Source organism: Mauremys mutica, chromosome 14 (genome assembly GCF_020497125.1).
Source record: "Mauremys mutica isolate MM-2020 ecotype Southern chromosome 14, ASM2049712v1, whole genome shotgun sequence".
Taxonomy (NCBI): domain Eukaryota; kingdom Metazoa; phylum Chordata; order Testudines; family Geoemydidae; genus Mauremys; species Mauremys mutica.
In genome coordinates, this window is record NC_059085.1 from 36,214,258 (window position 1) to 36,241,183 (window position 26,926).

General features: G+C 44.2%; 1 protein-coding gene across 1 annotated transcript in view; it reads left to right on the forward strand.

Moving 5' to 3' along the window:
- Positions 1 to 11,171: 11,171 nt before the first annotated feature.
- The window catches only part of GAN (gigaxonin), a 41,086-nt gene continuing 25,331 nt past the window's right edge, over positions 11,172 to 26,926 (forward strand). Inside the window, exon 1 of the mRNA XM_044986970.1 lies at positions 11,172 to 11,438. Within this exon, the coding sequence (XP_044842905.1) occupies positions 11,272 to 11,438 (167 nt within the window). The 5' untranslated portion in view covers positions 11,172 to 11,271. The remainder of the gene's footprint in view (positions 11,439 to 26,926) is intronic.

Here is a 26,926-nt window from a genome sequence, read left to right on the forward strand (position 1 = left end):
CTGCCTCACTGGTTCCTCCCTTGGCCCCACTGGCACATTTCTTGGGCACTGACACTCAAGCAATGGGCCTTCTTCTTGGAAATGAGGCAGCTCAGCTTACCTGCCCCAGGTTCTCAGAACCAGCACTGACCCTCAAGCTATCCCAGTCACTTAAACGCACCCTCCTCCCAGAACTCCACTCAAAAGGGGTGAAACTTCAGGTAACGGTTTAACTCTCTCGGGGGGATGCAGCAATTATGATCACACACCTTGCACAGTCTAACACCTTTATGCTCTTTTTTACTTAATCATACAAAAGCACAGAAAAATACAGATCATACAAAACAAAGGCATGTCCCTGCTTCAGTTTCCTCACTACCCCAGGCCATTCTTTGGGTGGAGTCTGAATCCCTTGGGTTGTCCAGAGTCCCTGGGACCATCTGAACTCAGGAAAGCAGGCAGGGACTCCTGGCCCCATGCAGTTTCTATATGCTATGTGGCCTCTCCCTCCTGGTGCCCCTTACCCAGCTCTTTGACCTTGCTCTGTCCTGCTTTATGTTTCCTCTTCCCATATGACCTCTCTGTTTCTTTATTTTAAACCCCTCCTCATCACTTGGCCTCCTTTGTTCTACATCTGGTAAATTTCCACTGCTCTGACCTTACCCCCTCCTTTCAAGAGAGATAACTTAGGGCCTATCTGCAGTGCAAGTATAACTGTGCACTTAAAAAATCGTTAGAGCCCAGAGGTGCTAAAGCACTGCAGACCAGCATGGTAGTGTAGGACTCTTTTTGAACTGTAACTGGGCACTTAAGGTGCAAATTTCTCTAACGTTGGGGGAGGATTTTTTATTTGTCTTTGTTCTTTGCTCAATAGTTTTTTAGTACTGCAGATTTATCTTTTTCATATTTATTTTTAAACTTACACATTATGCTAAAAGTGGAAGGAAAACTCTCTACCTATTTGTAATTAGCAATGTACATTCTAAGTACAAAGAACATATAGCATGTGTTTAACGAAGATGCACAGAGTCACAGGGCTAGACTCACAAAGAAATTTAGGCATGGTGAGGTGCCTAGAAAATAATTGGGCTCCACAAGGCCTGAGTTCGCTGACTAGGCTCCCTATACAATGAATGGAGAGAGACAGGTGCCTCAGAATGGGATTCACAAATCCAGCCAATGGTAGGTGTGAAATTGAAGGTATGTGCTAAGCCCTGCCCCTGTCTTGGCAATAGATACGTAAATCCAGGCTGCAGGGAGGTGCTTCCCTTTGCTTGGGAGTCTCTGCTCCAAACCCTCGCTTGGCATAAGGCACCTATGGTATTTTAGCGAGGAGGTAGAGGCTGGCCTCCCTCATAACTTTTAGCCCAGGGGTTAGGATATTCACCTGCGATGTTGGAGAGCTGCAGTTCAAGTCCCCCTTCCACCTGAGCATGATTTGAACAGAGCTCTGCCACCTCTTAGGTGAGTGCTCTAATCACTGGGCTGTAGGATATTCTGAGGAGGGCGCTCCCTCAGTCTCACATGTTGAAGCTATTCCACTGTGGATAAATAATTTTAAAAAGTCATTAGAGTAGGGAGATTGGATCCTGGGTCTCCCACGTGACTGTGCTAACTACCAGGAGATAGAGTTGTTCTCATTCTCATCGTGTGCTCTCTTCCTCTGGCCCAATCCTTCCTTCATGCTCTAAACTACAGTGGAGCATCTGCACCAGGACTGAGGGAGCCCCACAGCCCAGCATTAGGGCACTCACCCTGGCAGATCCCTTTTCAAAGCCCTTCTCCCCACCACGTGGAGGGGGACTTGAACTGGGGGGTCTCCCACATCCCAGCTGAGTACCCTAACCATTGGGCTAAAAATGATGAGGTAGCTCAGCCTCTTCCTCCTTCCATTTTGTGCAAGCTTCCCTATAAGGGCCTGCTTCAGTAAGTGAGCTATGAGCACACTTACAGGATCAGGCCTGTAGGCAATGTAGGCAGAGGAACGCCTACTTTCCCCTAGTCTGTGCACCACTTTGGGGCATAGGCATTCGGACATCTGGCATGGAGCTGCAGTGCAGATGTGCAGAGGCCCACAATAGCAAAATGGCTTGAAGCCAGACTCTGAATTAATCATGCAGTTTTTGGCATCCAACTATTTGCATGCACTCGAATAGATTTCCACCCTAAAATTTAACGAGCCATTTCACAATGTGATGCGCATGCACAAATAGGAGTCTTTGAGGTTTTCAGGACACACATACACCACTCCACTCCCAGTGCACTAGAACTTTACCCACTAAGGAACAGATTGATTACCATTTTATAAGTAACACACCACCACCACCAATTTGGAAAACTACATTTAAAATAAGAGTAATTACTTCCATTCTTTGGAGAGTGCCATTTTAAAAGAAAGCCAACCTACTGTCCTTTATCTGCAAACAGTCATGTAAAATAAGTCTCCTCTTTAAAACTTGTTGGGCTTCAAGTCATAAAACAGGTGTTTAACCACCACTGCAGGCTTCCCTTTAGTAATGATGTGGGTTTTGGACTCCATCTGGAGTAGAAAACTCATTGTTCATGTTAATTACCATAGACTTGGTGGTCAATATACAGCAAATGTGATTCTTAACCCAGTCAACTTCTTTAACCTAGTCAACTTTGGGACTTTCTGACACTGGTAGACATAAAATGTGGTACAGGAAAATCTTTTCCAAGAATAATTCAGATTGGTCTACTAATTTCTAAATAAGTATTTGGGATTTATGTTGAAGGCAGAAGAATGGTCAAAAGTCATTGTAAGACTTATTTTCTTTATTCATCGCTTTATTATTCCTGAGCTGCTCCATACATAGTTGGGCTATGTAATGCAGGGTGTGTTAACATGATTTCTACTGTCTGCTTAATATGAGAGAGAAACAGTACAAATGAAGAAAATTTTCAGATTCAACTAAAAGCCACTTACCAACCCCAAAGTGTACTCCAGCTCCCATTGACTTGAAAGCAAGATGGTTTGGGCCATAACACTTTAAATTCCCAACCTACCCATCCAGATTGATCCCTGATCAAGAATAAAATCACTCCAAAAGTTGCTCCAGCAGAATTGTGGAAGTTTCTTCTTTTAAGATGTAATTTGTGGCTGATTATGACAACACTGTCACTTGTAGGCTGAAAATAACAAGGGGTGTGTGTTTTTGCATACTGGGACAGGGCTCACTGATTACTCTGGTGTGGCAAGTTGGCATAAATCTATGCCTGTGGAAAGGATATGTGGTAATCAGATGTATATCACAATGACTTGGACCCCTGCCATTCTTCACCTTGAACAAAACTGAAGAGCTTGATTTCCCCTCTTGCACCAATATAGATCAAGAGACGACCAGTATAAGTCAGAGGACAATCTGGCCTAGTGCCTTCAAACTGTAGTAATATAGATTAACTGGCCCCAATTGAATTTAGAAAACAAGAAATTATTGTGCAGCAGAATCAGGACATAAGGGATATAATTTCTCCAAAGATGTGACCATTGGCCCTCTAACTGGTACTAGTACTCATATGATCTTTATCAACTAACCCAAAGGTTTCATTAAATGGCATAAATAGCAAAGCAGGACCATTATTTTGTCCTACTAACACTGTGTATTATTTGTTACACCTTCCCTTACTGACCTACATATACTATATGAGGAAGCCAAGTCATGGTTTAATAATTTGAAGGAAAACCAGACACACAACCATGTTTTCCCTACATAATAACCCACGCAGGTGGCAGTAGAAACATAACAACTTATTTGTTTTTAAATAAACCAGGCCACTTAATGACAGCTTTCAAACTAATTTATTCAAAGCACTACTCCCTTGGTTGTGCAAGCCCCAAAGTATGAGTAATAATGTCCCTTTCATTCATATATATATACTGCAAGGTGCAGAGTGCTTGCAACTACCACTCACCTCAACAGCTGAGGGGCCTTCGCATTTCTTTGGGTCTCCCCAGCCCAACCCCACTCAGTACCTTGTACCCAAACCGGAAGATTTAATCTGATGATATTTAAAAATATATATTTATCCATGTTTTATATCACACTGACCATGTACCGGAAAGTATTTCACTGCTGGGGTTCTAAGTAACGTAGTCCCCTCTATTTTTGTGCTTTCTTTCTTTTATGTTGTACAAGGACATTAAGCACATACTCAATTTCTGTCAACATTCTTTTTTTCAGATGTGCCCAACAAACCTGGAGCATGATTCTCTTGTTCTGTGACACCTATTCAGCAAAGCACATCAACAAGTGTTAGTTTTGGCTTCAATGAGCCTATTCACAAATTTTAAAGCTAAGTGCTTGCTTCAGTGCCTTGCTGTTTCAGGGTCTATGGTGCAGATCTCCCAGTGCCATCACTAGATCTGTGCCTTCATGAAGAACAAAATATCATAGTCTAGGGATCCTGTGCGACTCAGAGAGGAGAAAGTTGCCTTTGCAAAACCACTCATTATTTCATCTTCTCATGTTAAAATTTTATTTAAGACTATTACATTTTGATTCTTCGGGTAGAAGAACTATTGAACAAGATGCCATCAAGCTGTTTAAGCCATACACTTAACATATTTTAAAAGACAGTATTAATTTTTGTCCTCCTGATTTCAAGTACATTTTTGTTTTTAAAATAATTTCTGATATCTCTGCTTTAAAAGAGAGTAACAAAAATATGCCTCTGAGCTGGTATATAAGGGGATCAGACACACTGTAACTTTGATAGAGTAGCATCACAGTTTTTAAGGCATTTTTATTCAGTGCCAAATTGTAATTTTGATATCATTTAAACACTGAATGCTATTAAGGAAAGAAGAATCAGCTGGAATCAGGCCATTTCCTAATGTGCAATTAAGGCATGTTAAATATATGGCCTAAAAATCTTGTGTACAGTCCTTTTAAATAAAGTCTCTATAACTGGAAAAGGGCCAGCCTCTGGTTCCTTTCTGGGAATGTTACTTTAGCTGTCAGCTGCAGCTCTGAAAAGAAAGATCGAATCTCGCTTTATTTATTTCTTATTTTCTTAATTTTTTTTCTCATTAATGCTTAAAGCCTTTAGTTTCTCCTAATGTGAAAAGATGTCTTTCCAACAAAAGCATAAGATTTTATAGGAAAAAGTATAAATATTGTAAAAAGCAGAATAAAAAAGATTGAAGATGTGAACCTGAATTTGGGCTCCTGATTTCCAGAACCCTCCAAAAAGAAAAACTGACCCACCAGCCTTATTTTATTTTTGCCTCAGCTTCTTGCCTCTCCATTTTAAAAGCAATACTGCCTCCAGGGATTCCTCCTACCCAATAGCTCTGGTAGATAAGAATTGAAGGTCCAATCTCACATGTTGCCATAAATTCTCATTGACATCAAACCCATTCAGTCCTTGGGCTTCTCCTGAGACTATCAATGAGGAGGAAGAGGTGGAATTATATTTTAACTTTTGAGCTGAGAACACAAGTCCATCAAAGCTGGACTAAACCCACCATTTCATTTCCCAAATAAAAATGGAGCTAGACTAAAACTACCAATATATTTCACACTGGGCATTGGGTAACGTGAAATATATTGGTGGTTTAAGACTTTGCCCTCAGCACAAAAACTACCATAACTCTCTGTCCCTTCCCCATTTTTGGCAAGAATTGAATGGTATAAGCAAAGAGAGAGAACAGTCAGATCCTGGTCAAAGTTGAGGCACATTGGCAGGAAAATTTAGTGAAGCTTGCCCAGCAGTGCCTGTGCTGTAGCTGTTTTGAAGCAAAATTCTTCAATCTCTAACACAGTCATGCTGCCACCTTTCTCCTGTGTCTTTCAACTATGGTCAAACAGACAGTCACCTTTTTTCAAAGCCAAATTCACTTTAAAGGAATACAGGCCAAAATTATTTTTATTTTACAAAACTATTTCCTCACCTGTGCTGCAAACAACACTTTGATTAGACCAGGAAGAATATTTAAATCTACATTTTCTTCACTCTGCTTTCCACTTTTTTCAGCTTCAGCAAGATAAGTAAGTCAGTTTCTTCTTTGGGTCTCGTGCACTACATAGGATGCGGCATTGTTTGGTTGGAGATGCTGTGAGGGGAACTTTGACCATTTTAACTTTGTTTTTACAACTTTTAGAACCCTAAAGACCAACAGAAATGTTTGTATAACTGGAAAACAAAACACAAGAAGACACAACCCTTCCCCCTACAACTCCCCAAATTGAACACTGGGCTGAAAGTGACCTGATAATGACATGACTCTTTAAAGCAGTGTGTGTGATCTATAGAATCTGCCTTCATGGCCTTGCACGCCAGAGCCATATACAGAAGTGGTGTGCTTCTAGCTAGCTAAAGCATCCCCCAGGACATGTATACCTTCAATAATAGAATGTAGGGTTTGAAAGATGCGCACTCAGCCCCTTCCAAACCCTACATTCTATTATTGAAGGTATACATGTCCTGGGGGATGCTTTAGCTAGAGGTGTGATAGTGCCCTGGGGGAAGCTAAACCAGTGTAAGGCCTTGACTGTGAGTATGGTTAAAGTGGTATAACTGCCCCTTGTGTGAAGGTGGTTATGCCAATATGAAAGTGCTTATAACTAGTATAATGTATTCCCATAAGAGAAGGGGAACCGCTATAAATAGACTTGAAAGGATTCGATTTTTATAGTAAATGTCAGTAAACATTGTGTTCACCAGTCACAGATCCTGCTATGCTCCCACTTTTAAACAGTCTGTTGGAGGAACCCTTCAGTGTGCAGACATCCAGGGGTCATACTCTTCCTTAAGGGTAGGCCAGACGGCCTCAAAGCTGCCAAGATTGAGCACCTGGGCTCCAGCACTCCTGTTTTACGCTGTGAGCTCTGCCCAGAGAGTCCAACTGAAACAGACTTCTGGACAGAGACTTCTTCACTCTTCAGCAACCAATGCACCTCAGCGAGTATCTGCAGTGATACCAGGCAGCCTTTTCAAAACAGAATAGAATTTGTTAGTCAATTGGAACACTACAGCGAAAAGTCCTTGGGTTAGCAATGAGAAGCAAAGGCAGGGGCAGCTGAGGTCAGCCAGACAGAAAATTGGGGGAACTATGTCCCCCTTGTCCCTGGGCCCCACCCCCATACCATGTCAGAGGCTGGAAACCAGAGCTTGGCAGTGCAGGGTGGTGGCTGCTCACAGCCAGTCAGAGCTGCCGGGCAGGGGGACCCAGCTCCAGGGCCAGCAGAGTCCTCAGGGAGCAGCAACTGTAAGGACAGGACCCAGGAGTCCAGGCTGGAGCAGGTCAGTCCAGGCTGCTTTGAGGAGTCCCTGACCCTCCCCCTGCCTTTCGCGGCATAACCTGATGGACGGGGACATGGGCTGGGGGCTGCTCTTAGGCCCCCCGGCCAGGCTTACTTTTCCGCTGCTGCTGGAGCTGTGCACCTGACCAGCAGCCACCGCTCTCTCCACTCTGCCTTCAGAGCTGGGCAGCTGGAAAGCAGCAGCTGCTACAGGGTGGCTATGGGGGGGGAGGTGTGCTAAGACAAATTTTGGGATAGCTATAGCGCCTGCCCCCCAGAACTGCTCCTGAGCAAAGGTCAAGACATAGGTCATGTTGGCCAAGCCAGCGCTCCACCCAGCCAAGCTGCTATTTTGACTCTCTCCCTATTGCTCTTTGTCAGTCCCAAGTGAGAGCTGCTGAGTTTCTCCAAAAGCCACCTCTTAACCCAGCCACCTGATGCCTTTCAGCCCACTTCATTCTACAGTGCCACCATGGGTTCATGTGCTCCACCTGCTTGACGGAGTTTCCCATTGTTAGGTGTAAACTGTTCAGTCCTTGGGGCATCAGTGTCTTTCCTGATTCTCCATTGATATGGGTCAGTTTCAGCCAGTCCTCTAATGATCCATTCATATCACTCCAGATGGTTCTGTCTGTGACACACTCTCCCCTCAGGTCTCCAGCTCTGCCCAAGAGCAGCTGTTTAACCCTTTGGCAATGAATGGACAGCAATCTCTAGTCAAGTTACTACTGGCAGGCATATTATTCATTAAAATATTATTAAAAATTCCCACTGTGTCACATCTCTTCCCCCTTTGAGCAAAGTGAGTGGGGTCACTTTAGCCACTGACCTAGGGAAGTTTGAACTCACAATCATTGTTCATGGATGTTACAGCATAGTTACCGTCCACTTGGTAGCTAACCTACTGGGCACTTTCAAGATTCTTACACACAGCAGTTTCCATAGCACAGTACAGAGCAGTTTTACATCCTCCCCTTAGGACTTGTCTGATAGTTGACACTAGCAGGGTGCACATGGGGAGCTTTATGCACTCCTCTTCCCTTTTGCCATCCCAAAACCTTTAGCTTTGAAACTGGAATGGGATCCTGCCATCACCTCCTCCCGGTCACCTTCCAGGGTGTGAGGAGGGCAGTGATCCCACATTCCTCCATGTGTCAGCCATCTTGGCTGCAGCCTAGGGTGTCCTTACCTTCAGGCTGGTAGGAAGTGGCCACCCCTTGAGCATTTGGGGGATCCAGGTAGGTTTATTCACCTGGAAAGCTCATCTTAACCTAGCCATATTTCTGAAGCTCTGGAGAGGGAGGGTAACATGGTGCTCCCCAGCACTGACAGACCCCGCCTCTAGAGTTGGGTCTTCACCCCAGGACTGTGCATATGGGAGGAACACATTTCCCCTTTTGGGATCAACCTGTTGCCCCCTCCCCACTCCGGGTGGGCAGTGATTTGGGGATCTCTTGGTTAAGAGAACCCACCATGTCTATGGCCACCACATGACAAGATGCTTCTTTTACTAGCAGCGGTATTCTGGCTGCTTTACTTTTCTCTGGGGCTTCTCTCATGCCATGACAGGGCAAACATATTTGGCAGTCCTCCTTCTCTGCATGTGTCTTTGTACTCAGCTCTGCCTCTCCTTCCCTGTAAGGATAGGCAGTGAGCTAGGGCCTTTGGTCATAGCATTGGGCTCCAGGGGGGTCACTCCTTAGCTAGTGTGACTCATACCTCCTGTGTGGAGATGGGTGGGGGCTCTTCCTCCTACCCCACTCAGTTTCAGGTGTGTGCTTACAGACAGGAAGGTGCCCTGAGCTTAACAGCCTTTCCCGTGTGTTACCGCAAAGGGGGAAAACCCCTCCTGCTCCCTGCCAGCCACTCTATTTGCATTTTGGCTAACAGCAGCCCTTTGGCTTCCTGTCAGCGCCTGGTTCAAGCCCTTGGCTGTTACAAGAAGAGTCACTGTGTTTTGTCTTAAAGTGATACAGTCATTCCTGAGGAGGATGTCAAAGGCGAGATAATGAAGAACCCTGCTACCAATCACTTCTGTGTCTGTACAGGGATGCAAGCTGTAGGCAGGGCACATGGCTTCACATTTGGAACCTTAACCCAAGTTGTACATCCTTTCAGCTTTTGATGGAGTTTTACTACACAGGGGTTGACAAGAGTTCTCTACCCCAGAATCTCTCCACCGCATGAATATCTCCCCATTAACTATCACCTATCCTCCAAAACACTTACAATCCCTCCCAGCTTGGGATCATCTGCAAACTTTGTAAGTATACTCTCTAAGCCATTATCTGAGTCACTGATGAAGATATTGAACAGAAACAGACCCAGAACTTATCCCTGTGGGGTATCACACATTTGGTGTTTTGCAGACCCAGACACCTTTTCCTATGAGCCTCAGGTGTCAATCCAAGCTCAATCCGTAGAGCCTTTTTTAACTGTTCATAGTTCCCAGAATCATCAACTCCATCCATCTGGCTATATGCCTCTATCACCTTGGACTGAGGGGGTGATGACAGTGGTGCTGGTCTACAGGATCAAACTGCAAGCCTCCTTGAAGGCAGTGAGATAATCATCTATATCCTTCCCACACCTTATATTGGGGCCACAGTTTGGTATGTAGGCTTCCCCTGGTCTTTCCCATCAGTGCAATGTCAGACCTTTAGTTAAACAAGTACAACTTTTCATTTAGACCAAGCCCACATGGACAGGGCAGGTTCCAGGCACCAACTTATCAAGCAGGTGCTTGGGGCGGCAACTCCGGAGCAGGGTGGCACTTTCAGGTATTCGGCAGCAATTCGGCAGAGGGTCCCTCACTCCCGCTTGGAGCGAAGGACCTCCTGCTGAATTGCCGCAGATCGTGATCACGATTGTGGCTTTTGGGGGGGGGGGGGGGAGGGACTGCTTGGGGCGGCAAAACCCCTGGAGCCGGCCCTGCACATGGATAATGCTTTGCATCCAGTCCCATCCCTCGGATAATGTCAAAAAAGCTAAATGGATGATGTTTCTCCCCTAAATTTTCAAAAATAAACATTTATCCAGTTTGTCCAGGCCAAGGTACCCTGCACCAAACATCCCGAAGGCTCCAGCTGCATGAATTCAGAACTGCCCTTGGCAGAGAGCTGTAAGGCGGTCATAGCTTTGGGAATCACTTTCCTTCCCATGTCAGAGCAGTTACAAGGGCTGGTGCCAGCAGGAAGGTCCCTGCTTCCTAGGCCCTGCAGTGGGACTCAGGGGAGGCCTCAGAGGGTATGTCTATACTACACTACATTGTAGTTCCAGGTCTATGGGGACTGGGCTTGCAGACTCACTGTTTCCATGCCCGTGTTTGAGCACCCACAATGCCCTGTAAACCTGTGTTTACACCTGAGTCTGATGTGCTAACACATCCACAGGGCACCATGCAGCCCTTCTAACACGGGACTACGGCTTGAGCAGCATCCACACAGCAAAACAACAGGGCTTGTACCTAAATCACAACAAGCCTAGGGCCCTGACCCACCCCCGCAGCGCAGCCCTAGGAGCCAGGGCCTGAGTGCTGGCTGGCCCGAGTCAGACTGATGCGGGCCCCTTGGGCTCAGCCCTGAGCAGAGGGGCGCAGTGTGGACGGACCCAGCGAGGGAGGAGGGGAGCTGGGCGGGAGCAATGGGCTGCAGGAGGGGCCGTGAGGGGAACGACTGGCGGGCGGGGAGCCGCGCGGCAGGGCGGCGTACTGGGAGGCCCGGGCCGCGGCCCCTCCCCAGCCCCGGGGCCGGAGTCGTCCTCGCTTCCCCCGCCGCCCCGCGCGGCTCTCCGGCTCCTCCCCGCCAGGCGGGGCCGGGCAGCGCAGGGAGATGATGTCAGCTCCGAGCCGGGCCGGGAGCGATGGTGCCGGGGCAGTGAGGGAGGAAGCCGGTAGCCGAGCAGTCAGGGGACCGAGGAGGGGGACGCGGCAGGCGGGCGAGCCCGCAGCGAGACGGAGCCGGCCCCGGTCTCAGCCGTGGCCCTGGCGGGCGGTGGGGACTCGACCCCGGGCGGCGGCGGCGGCGGCATGTCGGGCCAGAGCGCGGTGAGCGACCCCCAGCACGCCGCCCGCCTGCTGCGGGCCCTCAGCTCCTTCCGCGAGGAGAGCCGCTTCTGCGACGCGCACCTGGTGCTGGAGGGCGAGGAGATCCCGGTGCAGAAGAACATCCTGGCGGCCGCCAGCCCTTACATCCGGTGAGGGGCTCCAGGGGCGGGCCGGGCTGCGGGGCGCGCTGGCAAGGCCGGGAGCGGGGTCCTGGGGCACGGGCCGGAGCCTCGGGACGGCGCCTGAGGGGCGCGGGGCCCTGGCGCGCTGGTGAGGGAAAGGGGCCGCGGGGCCCGGCCAGCGCTGAGGCGGCTGCACGACGGGGGCGCTCGCGCCCTGACCCTCAGCTCCCTAAGAGGCACCTGCCCACGGGCCCCATCGGCGGAGGCAGGTGAGCCCCGAGCTAGCCCGCTGCCCTGCCACAGGGGCCCCGCAACGCGCAGGTTCTTCTCCCCGGAAAGTAAGTTCACCCCAGTGCGCCAGCCTTGCAGTGCTGGGCACTTGCTGTGTGTGTGTGTGTGTGATGGCTCTGCCAGTTCCCCGCCCAGCCCATCTATTCCTAGGAAGCCGCCAGTAAATTGATACAGGGGAGCCTGATTTTGGTTTTGTTTACCAACATTATTTATTTAAATGCCTATCAACTTGTTTCCATTACAACCTGGCAAGCGCTATCTCAGCTGGGGAGAGAAATGTTTATTTTTGAAAATTAAGGGAAGAAAAATCATGCATTTAGCTTTTTTCTCAAGAGGAAATAATTAGAAGGTAGGGTTTTGTGTGAGTGTGTGTGTACTTGTGGTCACATAACTTAAAAAACAAAACAGCTTTTGTTTTTAAGGAGGAAATCTAATTGCCCTTGATATTTTGGAGACAGGTTGTAAACAGCTGAGATGGAAGTTTCACCATCTGCTGTATAGATATGCTGTCAGTGAAATCAAAGGCTTTTAATACTTTCCTGAGTGTGTACTTCTGCCCTTCCAAAGAAAGAGCTGCTACAGTCTAGTGATTAAAACACACAAAAATATGCTTTATAAAAGAAAAATTTAACTGGATCAATTCTGCAATTCAATCTGATTAAAATTATGTAACTGAATGTTTGTAGAATGGTCTGAAATGCCTTTGGAGGAAAATGATATTCGGTTGCATTAACTCATGCCTTTATTATGAGGTTACAGGTCTGTCGCAATTTACGCGCATTTAACATGCGCAATTTCAGTTTTATGTTGCAGGGCTGGCATCTGGGGGGGTGTGGCCTCAAGATTTAAAGGTCCTGGGGCACCAGCTGTGGCTGGGAGTCCCAGGGCCTTTAAATCACCCAGGGGGCTCCCAGATGTAGAGGTGGCTGGTAGCCCCCGGGGCAAACTAAAGGGCCCGAGGCTCCAGCCACCATAGAGATCCGGGTCCTTTAAATGCCAGCCCGGCTGCCAAAGCTGCGGGCGGAATTTAAAGGGCTCCTCCGGGCTCCCCACCGCGGCGGGAAGCCCGGTGGAGCCCTTTAAATCCCACCCACAGCGGAGGAGCCTTTTAAATGCCGCCCCGGACTGGCTGCCGGAGCTGTGGGCGGGATTTAAAGGGCTTGGGGATGTAATTTTGAGTATACACGGTTTTCGCTTTATGCACTAACCGCGGAACGGAACCCCCACGTAAGATAAGACTTGCCTGTATTTGTTTGTTAAACAGAAAATATCCCAAACAATTACACTTTGAATACATTTCCCAGACCTGAAAAAGAGCTCTGTGTAAGCTGGAGATCTTCTCTCTCATGCCAACAGAAATTGGTCCAATAAAAGATAGTACTTCACAAAGAGTACTTTGTCTCTTTCCAACTACTTGGGCAATAATAAGGACATGATTTAAACCAACAAGCCAGGAAAACAAAAGTTAATACTGAGTGGTAGGGAGATTATGAAAGTAAAGGACACTGTTTTAGTATGGTTTGTTGTTCTCAACAGTATGTACTTTGTATAGTGCTCTCAGAGCAGTGCACATATGCTGAGTAATTTCATCTTAATAAATGCTGGGTTTATTGTCTGTAAGATGCCCTAAACAAAGTCATGACTCTAGGATTGGTTATTTGCTTTTTGTAAATTCATGTGACAGTTTGGCTCTTCCAGAGTTTGTAAACTAGTCATTATCCTGCTTCACTGTTGGTTTAAAGATTTAAAAAACAAACAAACAAAAGCTTGAGTTAGCATTAAATGTATTGCCTGTGTCACAGATAATGTCAGTTGTTTTATTTCTGGCAATATGTAAGCTTCCAGCAAACACTTATTGGTTCTGAAATACACCTATTTTAACTTAAAAACTTAAACACAATATGAATGGGCTGCTTCTTTCTTTGTACAAAATTTTGCAGTTTTCTTACCCTAACAATATAATGGAATGTTCTTTGGGTCTCACCAGATATACCATAGCCTAATCTGCACTGGGAAAACTGGCTGTTGTTGGCAATGGGTGTCAGCAACAGGTACAATCAAAACTGTGGTGAACAGAGTTTAACTGCAAGTGTAGGACAGGACAGACAATAGTCAACACAATCCTGGTTTCTGAATTGGTGCTAAACAATTTGTTCTGGACTGTGCTCACAATTAATCCATAATTACACTGGGTTCAGGTGCAGCCATTGCTAGCAGTGGGAAACTTTCCTAGTGTAGTCAAAGCTTAAGAATCCAATGATGTGACAATTTTGCCTTTGATGGCAGTATATTTACAGTACATGGCAGTGTGTGACTGGGAGTACATGAACTAAAGATGATTTCCATAGATTATTTTTTAAACATTTTAAAGGATTGTTCCACTGTAAGCAGGTGGCAAATGTTTAATTTTCTCCGTGTACCCGAAGAGGCAGTATACGGCCGAGTATTATTAAAGTAAATCCCAAATGATGGCAGGCCTCTTAATACTTGGGTACTCGCTCAGATCCACTCAAATTATATTTGCCTGTAAAAAATACTGTGATCATCTGCATAGATTGGGCTAGATGTAGATGACATGTGCAGTTGTACTTCCCAGAAAGTACTCGTGTGTGATAGATTACTGTTCAAGCAACCATCAGGCAATACTATTCAGTTCTAGACTTCAGTTTAATTTAGTCCAAATTTACAAACTGTTTGAAGTTGATGCACATAAATGAACCCACATTCACTGAAGATGAGCATCTTGGAACAATGCTGTGCATCACGTATTGTACATGTCAGAACTTTACTAAATGCCTAGGGGAGACTACGTGCATCAGCCCTGTCAGAATTAAAGGCATGTCTTTGCTGCCCCACAGTTCGGACTACAGAGATGTGAATAGCAGTGTGCACCAATGTGCTGCATATTAACATAGTCCTCTTCAAACAGAAATTGGTCTTCAAAAGGGCTATGTTAATGTGAACTAGGAACCTTTTAATGTGTGCCTACTGCATCCACATGGGGGAGTTACAGTGCAGCACTTTGATGCTGACTGCTATCTACACTCCTGTAGACCAAATTGTGGGGCAGTGTAGACATGCCTTAAAATACATTGTTTTATTTGGGTTAAGGAAAAATGCATTCTAGAAATTGTTTCCCTTCAGTATTATTGTATTTATGGCAACTCTACACAGACTTCAGATAGTACTGTATTTTTCAAATATTGTATTATATCTTCAACATGCTTAGCAATTAAAACTAAATAAAAATATACAAAAGGAAACCGCCACCAACTTTATAACTTTTAAATTTGACTTCATGATTATTTCTCTAGTACTTCTACTTCTGCATGATAGTTGAGAGACCAAAAAAGAACTACTCCTTACCCATTCAGCTTAAATGCTAAAGCCCTGATCTCTGCAAGAGCACAAAGATTTGCTGTGTGGATTGGCTTTCAGGATTGGGGCCTAAAGTTAGATGTGACACACACAGTGGGATAAGAAGAGAGGGGGTATAGAAAACAGGTGACAGTGACAGAAAATGAGATGTATAAATAACAAGCATTGTATCCATTTTTTTTTAACTGTTAACATTAAGGAAGAGAGGTCAGTGATAGGCTAATCAAAGAAATGAGTTTGAAATAAGTGAGAGTAATATGGGTAGGATTTGGCCCAATATTTTAAATGCCTTGTTGGCAACTGAATATTTCTTAGAATTACTCATTTTTGTTAGTATTTTAGATAGTTCCCAGTAGGATTTGAAGTTAATGCTTTACTGAGGTTATTAGGCTTCCGAGAGGGGTTTAGAGAGGTCATATTCTTGCAAGGCTGGTTTAACAGTGTATCTATTTACATTGTCGGCTACTTTTGCAATTGAAAAGCCTATACTTCTTTTTAACTAAAAAATTAGAGTAGTTGATTGATACCTTAAGATCAATTTGAGATGCTCTCTATGGAAGAAAAAAATTTAATATGCATTTTGAGAGCACATGAACTGCACCCATGGATATGTGCTAGAAGAGTTAAGGTTATTCAAGCACAAATCCCACCCTTACAAGAAACCTGCTAATTAAAAGTAACTTTCATTGACATATCTTAACACTCCAATATCATGTTTCTCTCAGCTTCCTCATCTCTTCAGTGAATTCCCTTGGGCTTCCAACATATAACCAGCCATAATACAGATACCAGGTTCCTCCAAACCAAACTCTGAGACACAAACTGTAATTTTGCCCCTTTCCCCCCGTCCACTTTTTACCCATGCTGCTCATCGCCCTATTTGCCCCCCTTCTCCCTGCCTCCTATACTCTTCTCCTTTTCTTATCCCAGCTGTCTAGCCTGACTCCCTGACTTCTCAGGGTCTTTAGTTGAGCAAAACTGGTAAGGCAAGGAACTGGCATTGGAGAACAGAAGTGTCCAGCAGAACTTGACAGTTCAGTAGTTTTTTCCTTTCAGATGAAATAGGTCATGGCAACTAAGGGAATTACCTCTTCGCATCTAAAGGTAAAATTTAGGAAGTAGCCTGTGACTGAGATGTTATGGGACTGTGTGTATGTATGAAATGTAGGAATGTCTAAAAGCAAGGGAAAAAGCAGCTTAAAAATAATGTGAGGTCATCTTTATGCATCGTAAAGGAGTGGTAAATTTAAAGCGATTTTATTACTTTAGCTCATCTTTAACTTTTATCTAGGTGCTATGAACATTAGTCCCATTTATTGTTGTGCAGACCATATTCATTTTTAAATGGTACTGCATTTCTGAGATCTGCTTGATGTTTGCTAAATTTGGTGTCACTGCAAGATATTCTGGAGCTTGAAGTCATCCAACTTAAGCCTAGACTAAGGATTCTAAATGAGGCCTTGTTTGTCTGTCTTGAGAACTCAGTACCAGACACCATCTCCTAGGTCTCAACACAATATGGGTTCACTTCACTTCCATATATAGGTCCCAGTTGAAGGTTTAGAATTAATTAAACTAATCTAGAACCTTACCTTAGCCAGGAAGAAGTGGGTGGTTACTCTTGGGAAATCAGATTTGTACTTATCCAGTATGTGAGGTGGTACTTTAAATATAACCAAATTGGGAGGAAGTGGAGATAATTGTTAGAGCACAGGAGTCCGACAGGAGTTTTAATTTCTATTTCTTGCTGTGTCACATGCACTGAAACCTTGGGCAAGTCATTGGTGGTCAGATTTTCCAAAGCTATGTACTATCTGCCCAAATCAGCATGTAAACACTTAAGTTAGGGTGTGTGAGAGAGAGAGGCTCGGCTCACGCCCAGCCACCCCCTCAGAAAATCCCACACACGTGTATGTATGCTGATGCACTGGCGTGGCTACAGAGAGAGGTATATCACCTGGTTTTAGATTTGCATGGGGATTGCTTAGACTGATAGTTGTGACTCTGGCACATGTATGTCAGGAGGCACAGATGAGTTGTTTTCCCTCTGACAGACCGGTTACCCATTGCAGTTAAAAATGGCAGCTGCTGAAGGAATGGAAAGAAGGGTCTGGCAAATACGCAGCAATTCTGAAACTGCACAGGCTTACCATACAGAAGGTTTACATATGCTAGTTCCTATCTGCCTTTGCTTCCCGGCGGACACTCATATTGGTCTAGCTGGGATGCAAGTAAAAGAAATCTGCTTAATCCATAAATGTATGTTGGCTGAAGTGGCAATAAGGTCTTTACTGCTGAGTTGTCCTGGGAGCCTGTCATGACTCTTTCGTCCAATCACATTTGTAATATCATGAGGGCAGTGAGATCCAGGAAGGCTGGGTGAGTGCTTCCAAAGGCACTTTATACATGCACATATTTATCTGGTGCCACAGTGTGTAACCAGGGCAAAGTTTCTCACTCACAGGAGGCAGAAGACTTCACCTGCATGTCTGGCACCTGAATCTTGTAGTACAGCACTAGGTTTGAGCAGAGAAGAATTACAGCATACCATTTTGCACCCTTTAGAAGTGGTCCTTTTGATATCTTGACTTGTCAAAAGGGACTCTGTTACACAACCCAGGGAAAGTGAATAGAGCTAGGTCTATACTGCAGGTTAGGGAAGATGGCTTCTTATAACATTTTTATACTGGCAAAAGCTCTAGTGTAATAATAATACCTACCCCTTTCATAAGGTTTTTCATCATTAGTTCTCAAAGTGGTGTACCAAATGAATCAGTATCATTATCTCCATTTTACATATGGGGGAAACTGAAGCACAGGGAGGTGAAGTGGCTTGCCCAAGGTCACCCAGTAGGCCAGAAATAGAATCCAGGTCTCCTGAGTCCCAATCAATACTCTAACCTAGGGGTGTCAAACTCAGTTTACCTTAGGGCCAGTGCCAGTCCTCAGATCCTCCCAGCGGGCCAATGTCACTCATGCCGCCCAGAACCTGCCCCCTCAAAACTCCATTCCCCCCAAAAAAAATCCACCTCCCACCTGCCTAAGGCTCTGGGATGGAGTTTGGGTGGGGGAGGAGGTCTGGGGTAGGGGATTAGGGTGCAGGCTGTGGGAGGGAGTTTGGGTGTAGAAGAGGTGAGAGGGTGGGCTCTGGGAGGGAGTTTGGGGTTCAGGTTCTGGGATGGAGTTTGAGGGTTGAGGGTGTGGGGCGGGAGGGGATGTGGGGACCAGATGCAGGCTCTGGGTGGGAGGGGGTGAAGGGGGTGCAGGCTCTGGGAGGGAGTTTGGGGGCGGGAGGGGGTATGTGGAGAGGGGGTGAGGGGGCAGGCTCTGGGAGGGGGACGGGGGTGGCGCTTACCTGGGGCTCCAAGGCAGGAGGGACCGGCAGTCTGCCCCCAGGCACCGTCCCCACAGCATCTCATTGGCCGCAGGGGCGCTCAGGGTGGGGGCAGCGTGCAGAGGCACAACCCTGCCCTGCCCCTAGGCTGCAGGGAGGGGCTGGCAGCCACTGGAGCGAGCAGGCAGACGCTGCTCAGCTCTGCTGCGCTGCCACGGCCCCTGAGGTGGGAGCACCTGGAGGCAGCAGGTGAGGCCAAGGGAGAGACCTGGCCCCAAAACTGCTGGAGCCCCACAGACCACATTGGGGAGGCTCGCTGGCTGCAGATGGCCCACAGGCTGGGAGTTTGAGACCCCTGCTCTGACCACTAGGATCCCCTGCCTCCCGTCAGTGAACTGCTATAAACTATACCAGCAAGAGCATTCTTTTACCGGAATAAGCTGCATCTGTATTAAGATTCTTGGCTGGTAGCTTTACCATAATTTTCAATGTGCATACCTAAATCTTTGAAAATCTTAACTGTCTTACGTGTGCAGAACAACAAGGGCCTGCAAAGGCCTACACACGGTGCTCTGTGCTTGCATGAGACTCATTGAAAACGTAACCCTTACCCCCCCCCGGGGCCTCATTTTCTCCATCTGTATAATTGCGATAATAATGCTTTTCTACTTCACAATACTGTTGGGGCTGTTTAAATTAATATTTGCACTTATATTATATCTTTCCTCACAGGATCTTAAAGCACTTTACAAAGTTATTTCTGTCCTTGAGTGTTGTGAACTCTTTTGCCTTTTTTTTAAAAAGTGACATTCATTAGGTAACATGCAAAGATTATCTGTCCTAACCTGGGTAATAGCATATTAAAGAGAACACTGTTTGCACTGGGCTAAACTCTTGGGTACATCTTCACTGCAGTTAACTCAGGCTGTTACTTGGGTGTTGCCCTTTGGCCCCCACTTGTCCGCACACACAACCCTCTCACCTGAGTTTAGTGATGCTTTAAATTCTGGACTAGCTAGTCTGACTGGGGATGTAGGTTAGTGCTCAGGTGCCACTTTCGCTCAGGTGCCACTTTCACTCAGGTTAGTAACTGGCCCACTTTGCACTGAGGACAAATAATAAATCACTCGAGGGTTTATAGTCCTCCAGTGCCTTCCCACAATTGCTCCCATGTACTCAGAAGGACAGACAAGTTCTTCCACAATTCACTGGGGAAATTATACAGCAGCTCAGCTTACTGCATGCAGCACATGGGATATGACCCAGAAACCTAGCAACACACATGTGATTGCAGCACTGAGGATGCAGTAACTTGATTTGGGATGTGCATTATGGCTGCTCACAGCTGATCTAGGCTGACCTGGGTGCCAAGCACCTGAGTTGACTGCAGTGAAGACATAGGCTAGGAGACTAAAAATTATCCTCTCTTAGGGTCAAATCAGTTCATTTATTTTATGGTAGACCTTGCTGTGTTTATGCCTGTGAGGATTATTGTGAATGAAGAAAATTTTTCTGAGGTCATATTTATAGATAAAATAAGCTTTATTATACAGTCAGTGTTTTGAAGTGTTAAGCATTGTATTTGAAATGAAATTTAGATTTTCAGCTACATGGATGTGTTTTTGTCCTTCGTTTTCAAACTGTTGCTGTGCTTAGCTGTAGCAGACGTATGCACATGGTGCTATTACTAAATAATCTCCTAATTTAGTAATGTATCTATTACCACATTTTACTTTTTCTCTAGTAATCTGATTTGGTTTGTCTCCAGTACAGTAATCTGGTATATGTAAAAATAAGCACACGGTATTTTTCAGTGTATTTAAAATTAACTCTAAACCCAGACTCATGGAAATAGCTTTCAGGCAAACAAATACTGTAGTTTATTTATATATTTTTGGTCATGTGCAAAGGCTTGAAACTAACAAGATGTTTGCTGCCTTCACGCAGTTCACTCTGCCTGTGTTGTACACCTTCCCTTATCCTGTGTCAGTCTTGTCTATTTAGACTGTAAGCTCTGAGGAGCAGGGACTGATTACTATTCTGTTTGTGCAGTGCCTAGTACAATGGAGCCCTATTCTTAGTTGGCCCATAGGCACTACTGTAATATACATTATTAACAATAAACAACCTTAGGATGTTAACCTCTCTCTGTCAACATTTAACTGGACTGGATTTGAATTGGAGACCTGCTGTGAAAGGCTTTGTGTCATATTATTAATTCCATGTTTCCTTCTATCCTAAGTACTATTGATTTACAGCATTTTGATTTGTTGTTGTGGAGTCTGTGAGAAGACAGATGACTAAAATGTCTTACTCACTGTATACATTTAGTTCTAAGCATTGCTTAACACTGGACTTAATAATCAAGTGCTCTTCAAAATCAGTCCTAGAATTTATGTAAGATTTTAATTAGGAAAATAATATAGCAGCCACAGTATCATTTGTCTTACAGCATTTATTGGCTAATAGAAGTGTTGTCTTTTTTCCTCATGAGTGCTGGAATCTTCTCTCTGCTTTTATTTGTTTAAATTTCCATTTGTTCAGTTTCTCTCTGCAGTTACAAAATTTCTATAGATGTTTCATAAACATTTCTATTTGAAAACAGTCTCCTTCACTCTAGGGTTCTCAAACTAGGGGTAGAGACCCCTCAGGAGGTTGCGAGGTTATTGCAGGGGGGGTCGTGAGCTGTCAGCCTCCACCCCAAACCCTGCTTTGCCTCCAGCATTTATAATGGTGTTAAATATATAAAAACATATTTTTAATTTATAGGGGGGTTGCACTCAGAGGCCTGCTATGTGAAAGGGGTCACCAGTACAAAAGTTTGAGAACCACTGCCTTAACTGAATGAGACACTGACATTAACAATGAAGTAATTTAATGCAAAATGCTGCTGTAGTTAAAGTTGTGGAAGCACTCTTGATACAAGGCCCTGTTTTTTCCCGACATGTAGTGATAAAACTAACTTTAGGGACTGAAATTTCCTATGCTTACCCTCAGTCCAAAGCTGAACTCCCACCCTTCCTTTCAGCTCTTCTACTTTTTAATTATATACACACAAACCATGATGTAACACATGCTTCAATGTGCAGTGTTTGAAGCCATTCTGTAGTCCAGGGGTGGGAAGCTAGTTTTCACCTTAGCTTCAGTCTTCTTTACCAATCTCCCTGAAATGGCACATACTCCATCTTAGGGTAGAATTTTTCTAGGAAGTTAGGAATAAATCACAAAAGTTGTTTTAAAAGTAATTGGGAGAAATCCTGGCCCCACTGAAATCATTGAAAAAATTCCTATTGACTTAAGTGGAGTTAAATTTTTCAAGCATGGTGTTTAAGTAGTATCTGAGTTGTTGACTTTTTGAAAAACTTTCTAACTTTTGTTTGGTTTACCATATCCCAAAAAATAACTTGGCCTAGAAACTCAATGTGTCTGGCCTTCCTGAGAAGTGCCTTTTAAGAGTGTGTTTATTTGGATGGAAGTAAGGTGGAGCATGATGATATATATAAAATGAGGTTGTAATGGAGTATACAGTGCTCATGCTAAGGTTGATAAGAAGCCCCTAATTAACACCTTCCTTAAAGCAGGACTATACAAAGAAGGCCTCATTGGCTGAAATTTAGGTATCTAAAGGCCTTTTAAGTGTCTATGCTATTGGACATCAGCTAAGCAGGGTTTTAAGAATCTAAATTTTGGACTTAAGTGCCTAAATCCCTTTGTGGCTCTAACCCATTTTGCTTTTACACAAAAAGTTGTAATTCTAAAGAGACAGAGGTCGCTACAATATGAGTGTCTACTAATCAGTCATCTTTCCTACTAAACACAATTAATTCCAAAAATATATATTTACTGCTCAAGTCCTTAAGAATGTAGAGCCATGGAACTGGTGAAGGACTGTGCAATACCCTAGATGCAGAGTCGGTTGAATTGATAAACTTGATTTTGTTTTCAGTGGCCTGTTCTACACATACAAAGAGACTATTTTCTTTATTTAGATAAGATGATTCAAATTTGAGAAACCAATTGAGAGTCAAATAGAACTCTCTTCTAGCTCCCTTCTCAGTTCAGACCAACTGTTTCCTCCACTGTACGTTCTCCTTGATCTCAAACTCTCTTTCTACCATGCTTCTATTTATGTAAATCAGCCTGCCACTACCCAGAAATTGTCATCCTGGATCAGACCACTGGCTTATAGTATCTGGTATCCTGTCTTCGGAAATACCAGATGCCGTAGAGGAAAATGAAAGAAACCCTGTAGTGTACAGTTATGGAATAATAAAAGGGAAATCTGTTCCTCATCCCAAATAGTTAATGATAGGTTTAAATCCTGAGGCATGTTTTCACCTATCTAGTGTGACTGTAGCTATCTTTGCAAATATATACCCCTTTTTTGAATCCTTCTAAGTCTTGACCTCAGTGGGTATGCCTATACAACAAAGAAAAAGCTGGTGCCAGCTGACTCTGGCCGTGGGACTGTTTCACTGCTGTGTAGACTTCCGGGCTTGGCCTGGAGCCCAAGTCAGCTGGCATGGGTTTTTCTTTGCTGCGCAGACATACCCAATATCTTGTGCCAGTGAGTTTGCACTCTGCAATGCTGGCTGTATGCATCATTGCCTTTGCTGAAATCCTCATCTGAGCTCCTTTTCTCCTTGACTGTCTCATCTTCCTTCCTCATAGCCTCCCAAAATCTCAATTGTCCAGCTTACTGCCTTCTCACATCTACAAAGGAGTGACATGATCATGCTACCATCTTCACACTGTTTTACTGGTTTTTTAAATAACTGATTTTCATTTACACTGCTTCATCCTACAATTGCTATAAAGGTTGGCTAAACTTTGCTGCTTTCTTCTTTCAGGTGCCATAGTGATGGGGATATATAAGACCTGAAAAAATAGTTCTCTTTGGTAACTCATTAAGGATAACGTTTTCCAATGATGATGAACTTATCAAGTCACAAGTTCTAAATTGTTAGCAGGGACTTGGGGCGAGGGATAGCTCTGGTTTGTGCATTGGCCTGCTAAACCCAGGGTTATGAGTTCAATCCTTGAGGGAGCTATTTAGGGATCTGGGGCAAAAATCTGTCTGGGGATTGGTCCTGCATTGAGCAGGGGGTTGGACTATGAGGTCTCTTCCAACCCTGATGTTCTATGATTTTTAATATTTTTTTTATAATGTGTAGATTTAGCAACCCTAATCTGTAGTTGGTCTTGTTCCTTTCTAGTAGCTGTTGGTAAGATGTTTGAGAGCAGAGTTAACAAATTGGTAGACAATTTGTATTCCTAAGCAAGGCAAAGGCCCAGCTCTTGGTTAAGAGCCAAACTCCAGGAATGTCATCCTTTGAACAGAAGTGGAGATGACAAAGTAGGCAAGTCATGGTTTCAAAATAATGCCTAATGTATATGGAAATGTTTTAGTAAGAGTCTGCAAGCTGTTTTCAATTTCAAGTTGTTATGAAGTGGAAGTTAGGAAACATGAGCTATATAACAACCAAATTTAGGTGGCACCTGCACCAGAGCGGTGGCTTGAAGCTTTATAATTTAGATGCTAAGTTAAAGTTAACCAGAGAGATATAATGACGACTAGTATTTTTTATACTAGCTAAGCTGTTACCTGTTGAATAATATTGTACAGGTTTTTGTATTTTTTTTTAATTACTTTAGAATAGTTCAGGTCTCTTTCCAAATGCATTGTCACAAAAAGGTTAAGGATTTTTAAAATGTGCTTCTAATATAAGAGGATGTCCCTTAAGCCTTCTCTGTGCTGCAGAATATACCCAGAGCTGAATTGGTTCTGATCACAGTTCAAACCAAGACAAGCTGTGATCAACACTTTCAGATACACATGTTGTCACTAATGAGCGTGTTTGTGGTTTTTTGTAGGGTGGACAAGGTTTTCTAGTTGGGATTAGTTATGTTTCTCCCATCAGTGGCCAGCAACCTGTGCAGCTAAATGAGTACAAACTACAAACGTAGACCGGGAAAATTGCAATTTGTACCAAGATGAACTCAACTGTTGCAAATTGTAGCTTCTTTGTCTATGCTTGGGTTTTGCATTGGAATAGCTACAGTAGTTTCTGCCCACTGATAAGGGTGGATAAAAATAAGTGATTTTCTTGGGGGGAAAAATCAAAATGTATTTTTTTTATTTACATTGGATATTTCTTATTTTATTTAAATTATAATTTTTCTTTTTAAAAAATGTTTTTAAAATGGGAATTACAAAATATGTTAAGGCTTTAATTTATTATCTCTTAAAACATTTAAATAAATATAATGAATCCCCATAAACCTTTAGCAAAAACTTTAGTTAAAGGCTACTTCTCTATTATATAAAGAAAAATCAGGGGAAAAGATCTAACTTTAGAGATCAAGCTTTATAAATATGTCACAATAGGTCAGGTACTGTATTAAGGGCTTGATCCTGTGGGAAACTAGGGGCTGTCCTACTGGGTGCAAGAGACTGGAAAACTCATCACAGGCATTGGGAGCCAGCCTCTGACTCCAAGATGCACCATATCGGGATCATCCATTGGGCTCACCCTAGTCGTCTCATGTGCCTATTTTATAGTCTCTCTCTCCCTAAGCTTTGCTTAGCTCATTTCTCAAGTTTGAATATTTATGATTCCACCCATCATTCACCATTTTCTAACATACTAAAAATGTATAGCTAATAAGAATTTGAAAATAGTAAGATATATACTAAATATATATACTAAATAGTAAGATATATACTAAAATGATTATTTAAATCAAGGCTTTCCATATGGGGGTTTAAATCAATCCACCTTGCCACTGATGGCTTAAACCCAACTATAGACAAGGCCTCAGACTTGACTGGAGATTGAGGGCCAGATTCTACTCCACACTGGCTGTAAATCCTAAATCCATTGACTGCAGCAGAATAATATCAGATTTATAGTGGGGCAAATGAAATCACGATCCAGCACAAGGCCTTTAAAACACAGTAAAATGAAGCAAAAAATTCCATTGACATATAGAAGTGGGGCCCTAACTTGGAATTGCTGTTGGTGCTAGAAAAACATGCTGAATGCTATGTCTCTGTGGCTGCTGTTTGAAGGAATTATCTTGTTCCTCCTACAATATGGAAAAACTTAATTATCTAATTTTTAGCCAACCTTCTTTTTTCTTTACTCTGAAAAGCTTTAAACTAAATGCAATCCTCCTCCTTACAAAACAAAAACAAAACAATTCTCCTTCCCCTCCCTTTTTTTTTTTTTTTTTTACACTGAGATGTTGTCTGGATCATTTCGCCTTGGGATCTGACATTGCTCATTCTTTTCAGAGCACCTAAAAACTAAGTACGTAGGCAAAATATTTGGAAAGCTGGCACTCTCTACAGGGTGTGGTGAAGACAGATAGCTTCCATGTGTGCTGCCAAAGGGCCGGGGTGTGACCTGAAAAATAAATCCTACTTCTTTCATTGTAACATGTATTTTGGAGGAGGGGGTGGGTGGCATTAAACTGCTTCATCATGTTTCTATGTCTGACTTATTTTATATGATCTAAAAAGTTTTGCATGCGCAAAATTCAAGCTTGATGAGAGGAAAGTGTTACAGCTATAAATCCAGACACATTATCAAATGTCTAGCTTTTTTAATGGTAAAATTAAACAAGGCTTAATTAGTGTTAATGTGGGGAGGTGGCGCTCTGATGGCTCATAAACGCATATATGGGACCTGAATTGGGAGGAGACCAACTTAGCCTTCATTGTGTCTTGGCGAGAGCGAGGCCGGCTCCAGGCAGCAGCTCAGCAAGCAGGTGCTTGGGGCAGCCAAGGGGAAGGGGCGGTGGGTCCCTCTTGGATGGAAGGACCTGCTGCCAAAGTGCCGCCGAAGAAGAAAGCGGCGCGGTGGAGCTGCCACCGATCGCGATTGCGGCTTCTTTTTTTTTTTTCCCCCGGCCGCTTGGGGCGACAAAAACCCTGGAGCCGGCCCTGGGCGTGAGTAGGTTTGTACCTAAATCTGCAGAGGAGGTTTCAATGCTTATTATTGATGGGGGAGTCTGGAGTATTGCCTTGGCAGGTTCAGATCCCTCTAACTAGTATTGAGTAGAGCTCACTTTCTAATTTGGGATTGATTCACTAGCACAAACATGTTTTAGCCCAGGGTTGGCAACCTCTGGCACACGGTTCACCAGGGTAAGGACCCTGGCGGGCTGGGCCTGTTTACCTGCCGTGTCGCCAGGTTCGGCGGACCGCAGCTCCCACTGGCCGCGGTTTGCCGTCCCAGGCCAGTGTGGGTGGCAGGAAGCCGTGGCCAGCACATCCCTCACCCGTGCCACTTCCCGCCACCCCTTGCTTTGCCGACCTGTTGCAAATTAAATGGTTTAAGAAAATAGTTTAAAAAATCCTCTTAACCTTTCTCCCTTATTTTTCTTCTACTCTTCCTCTTATAGAAATCTTTCTCTCCACTCCAGTCAGCGGGGCTCTTCTCCCCAGGATAACAGCAATATACTTTTGCATACATTGTTTTCAAAGGTGAATTTGGAGCAAGAGGCT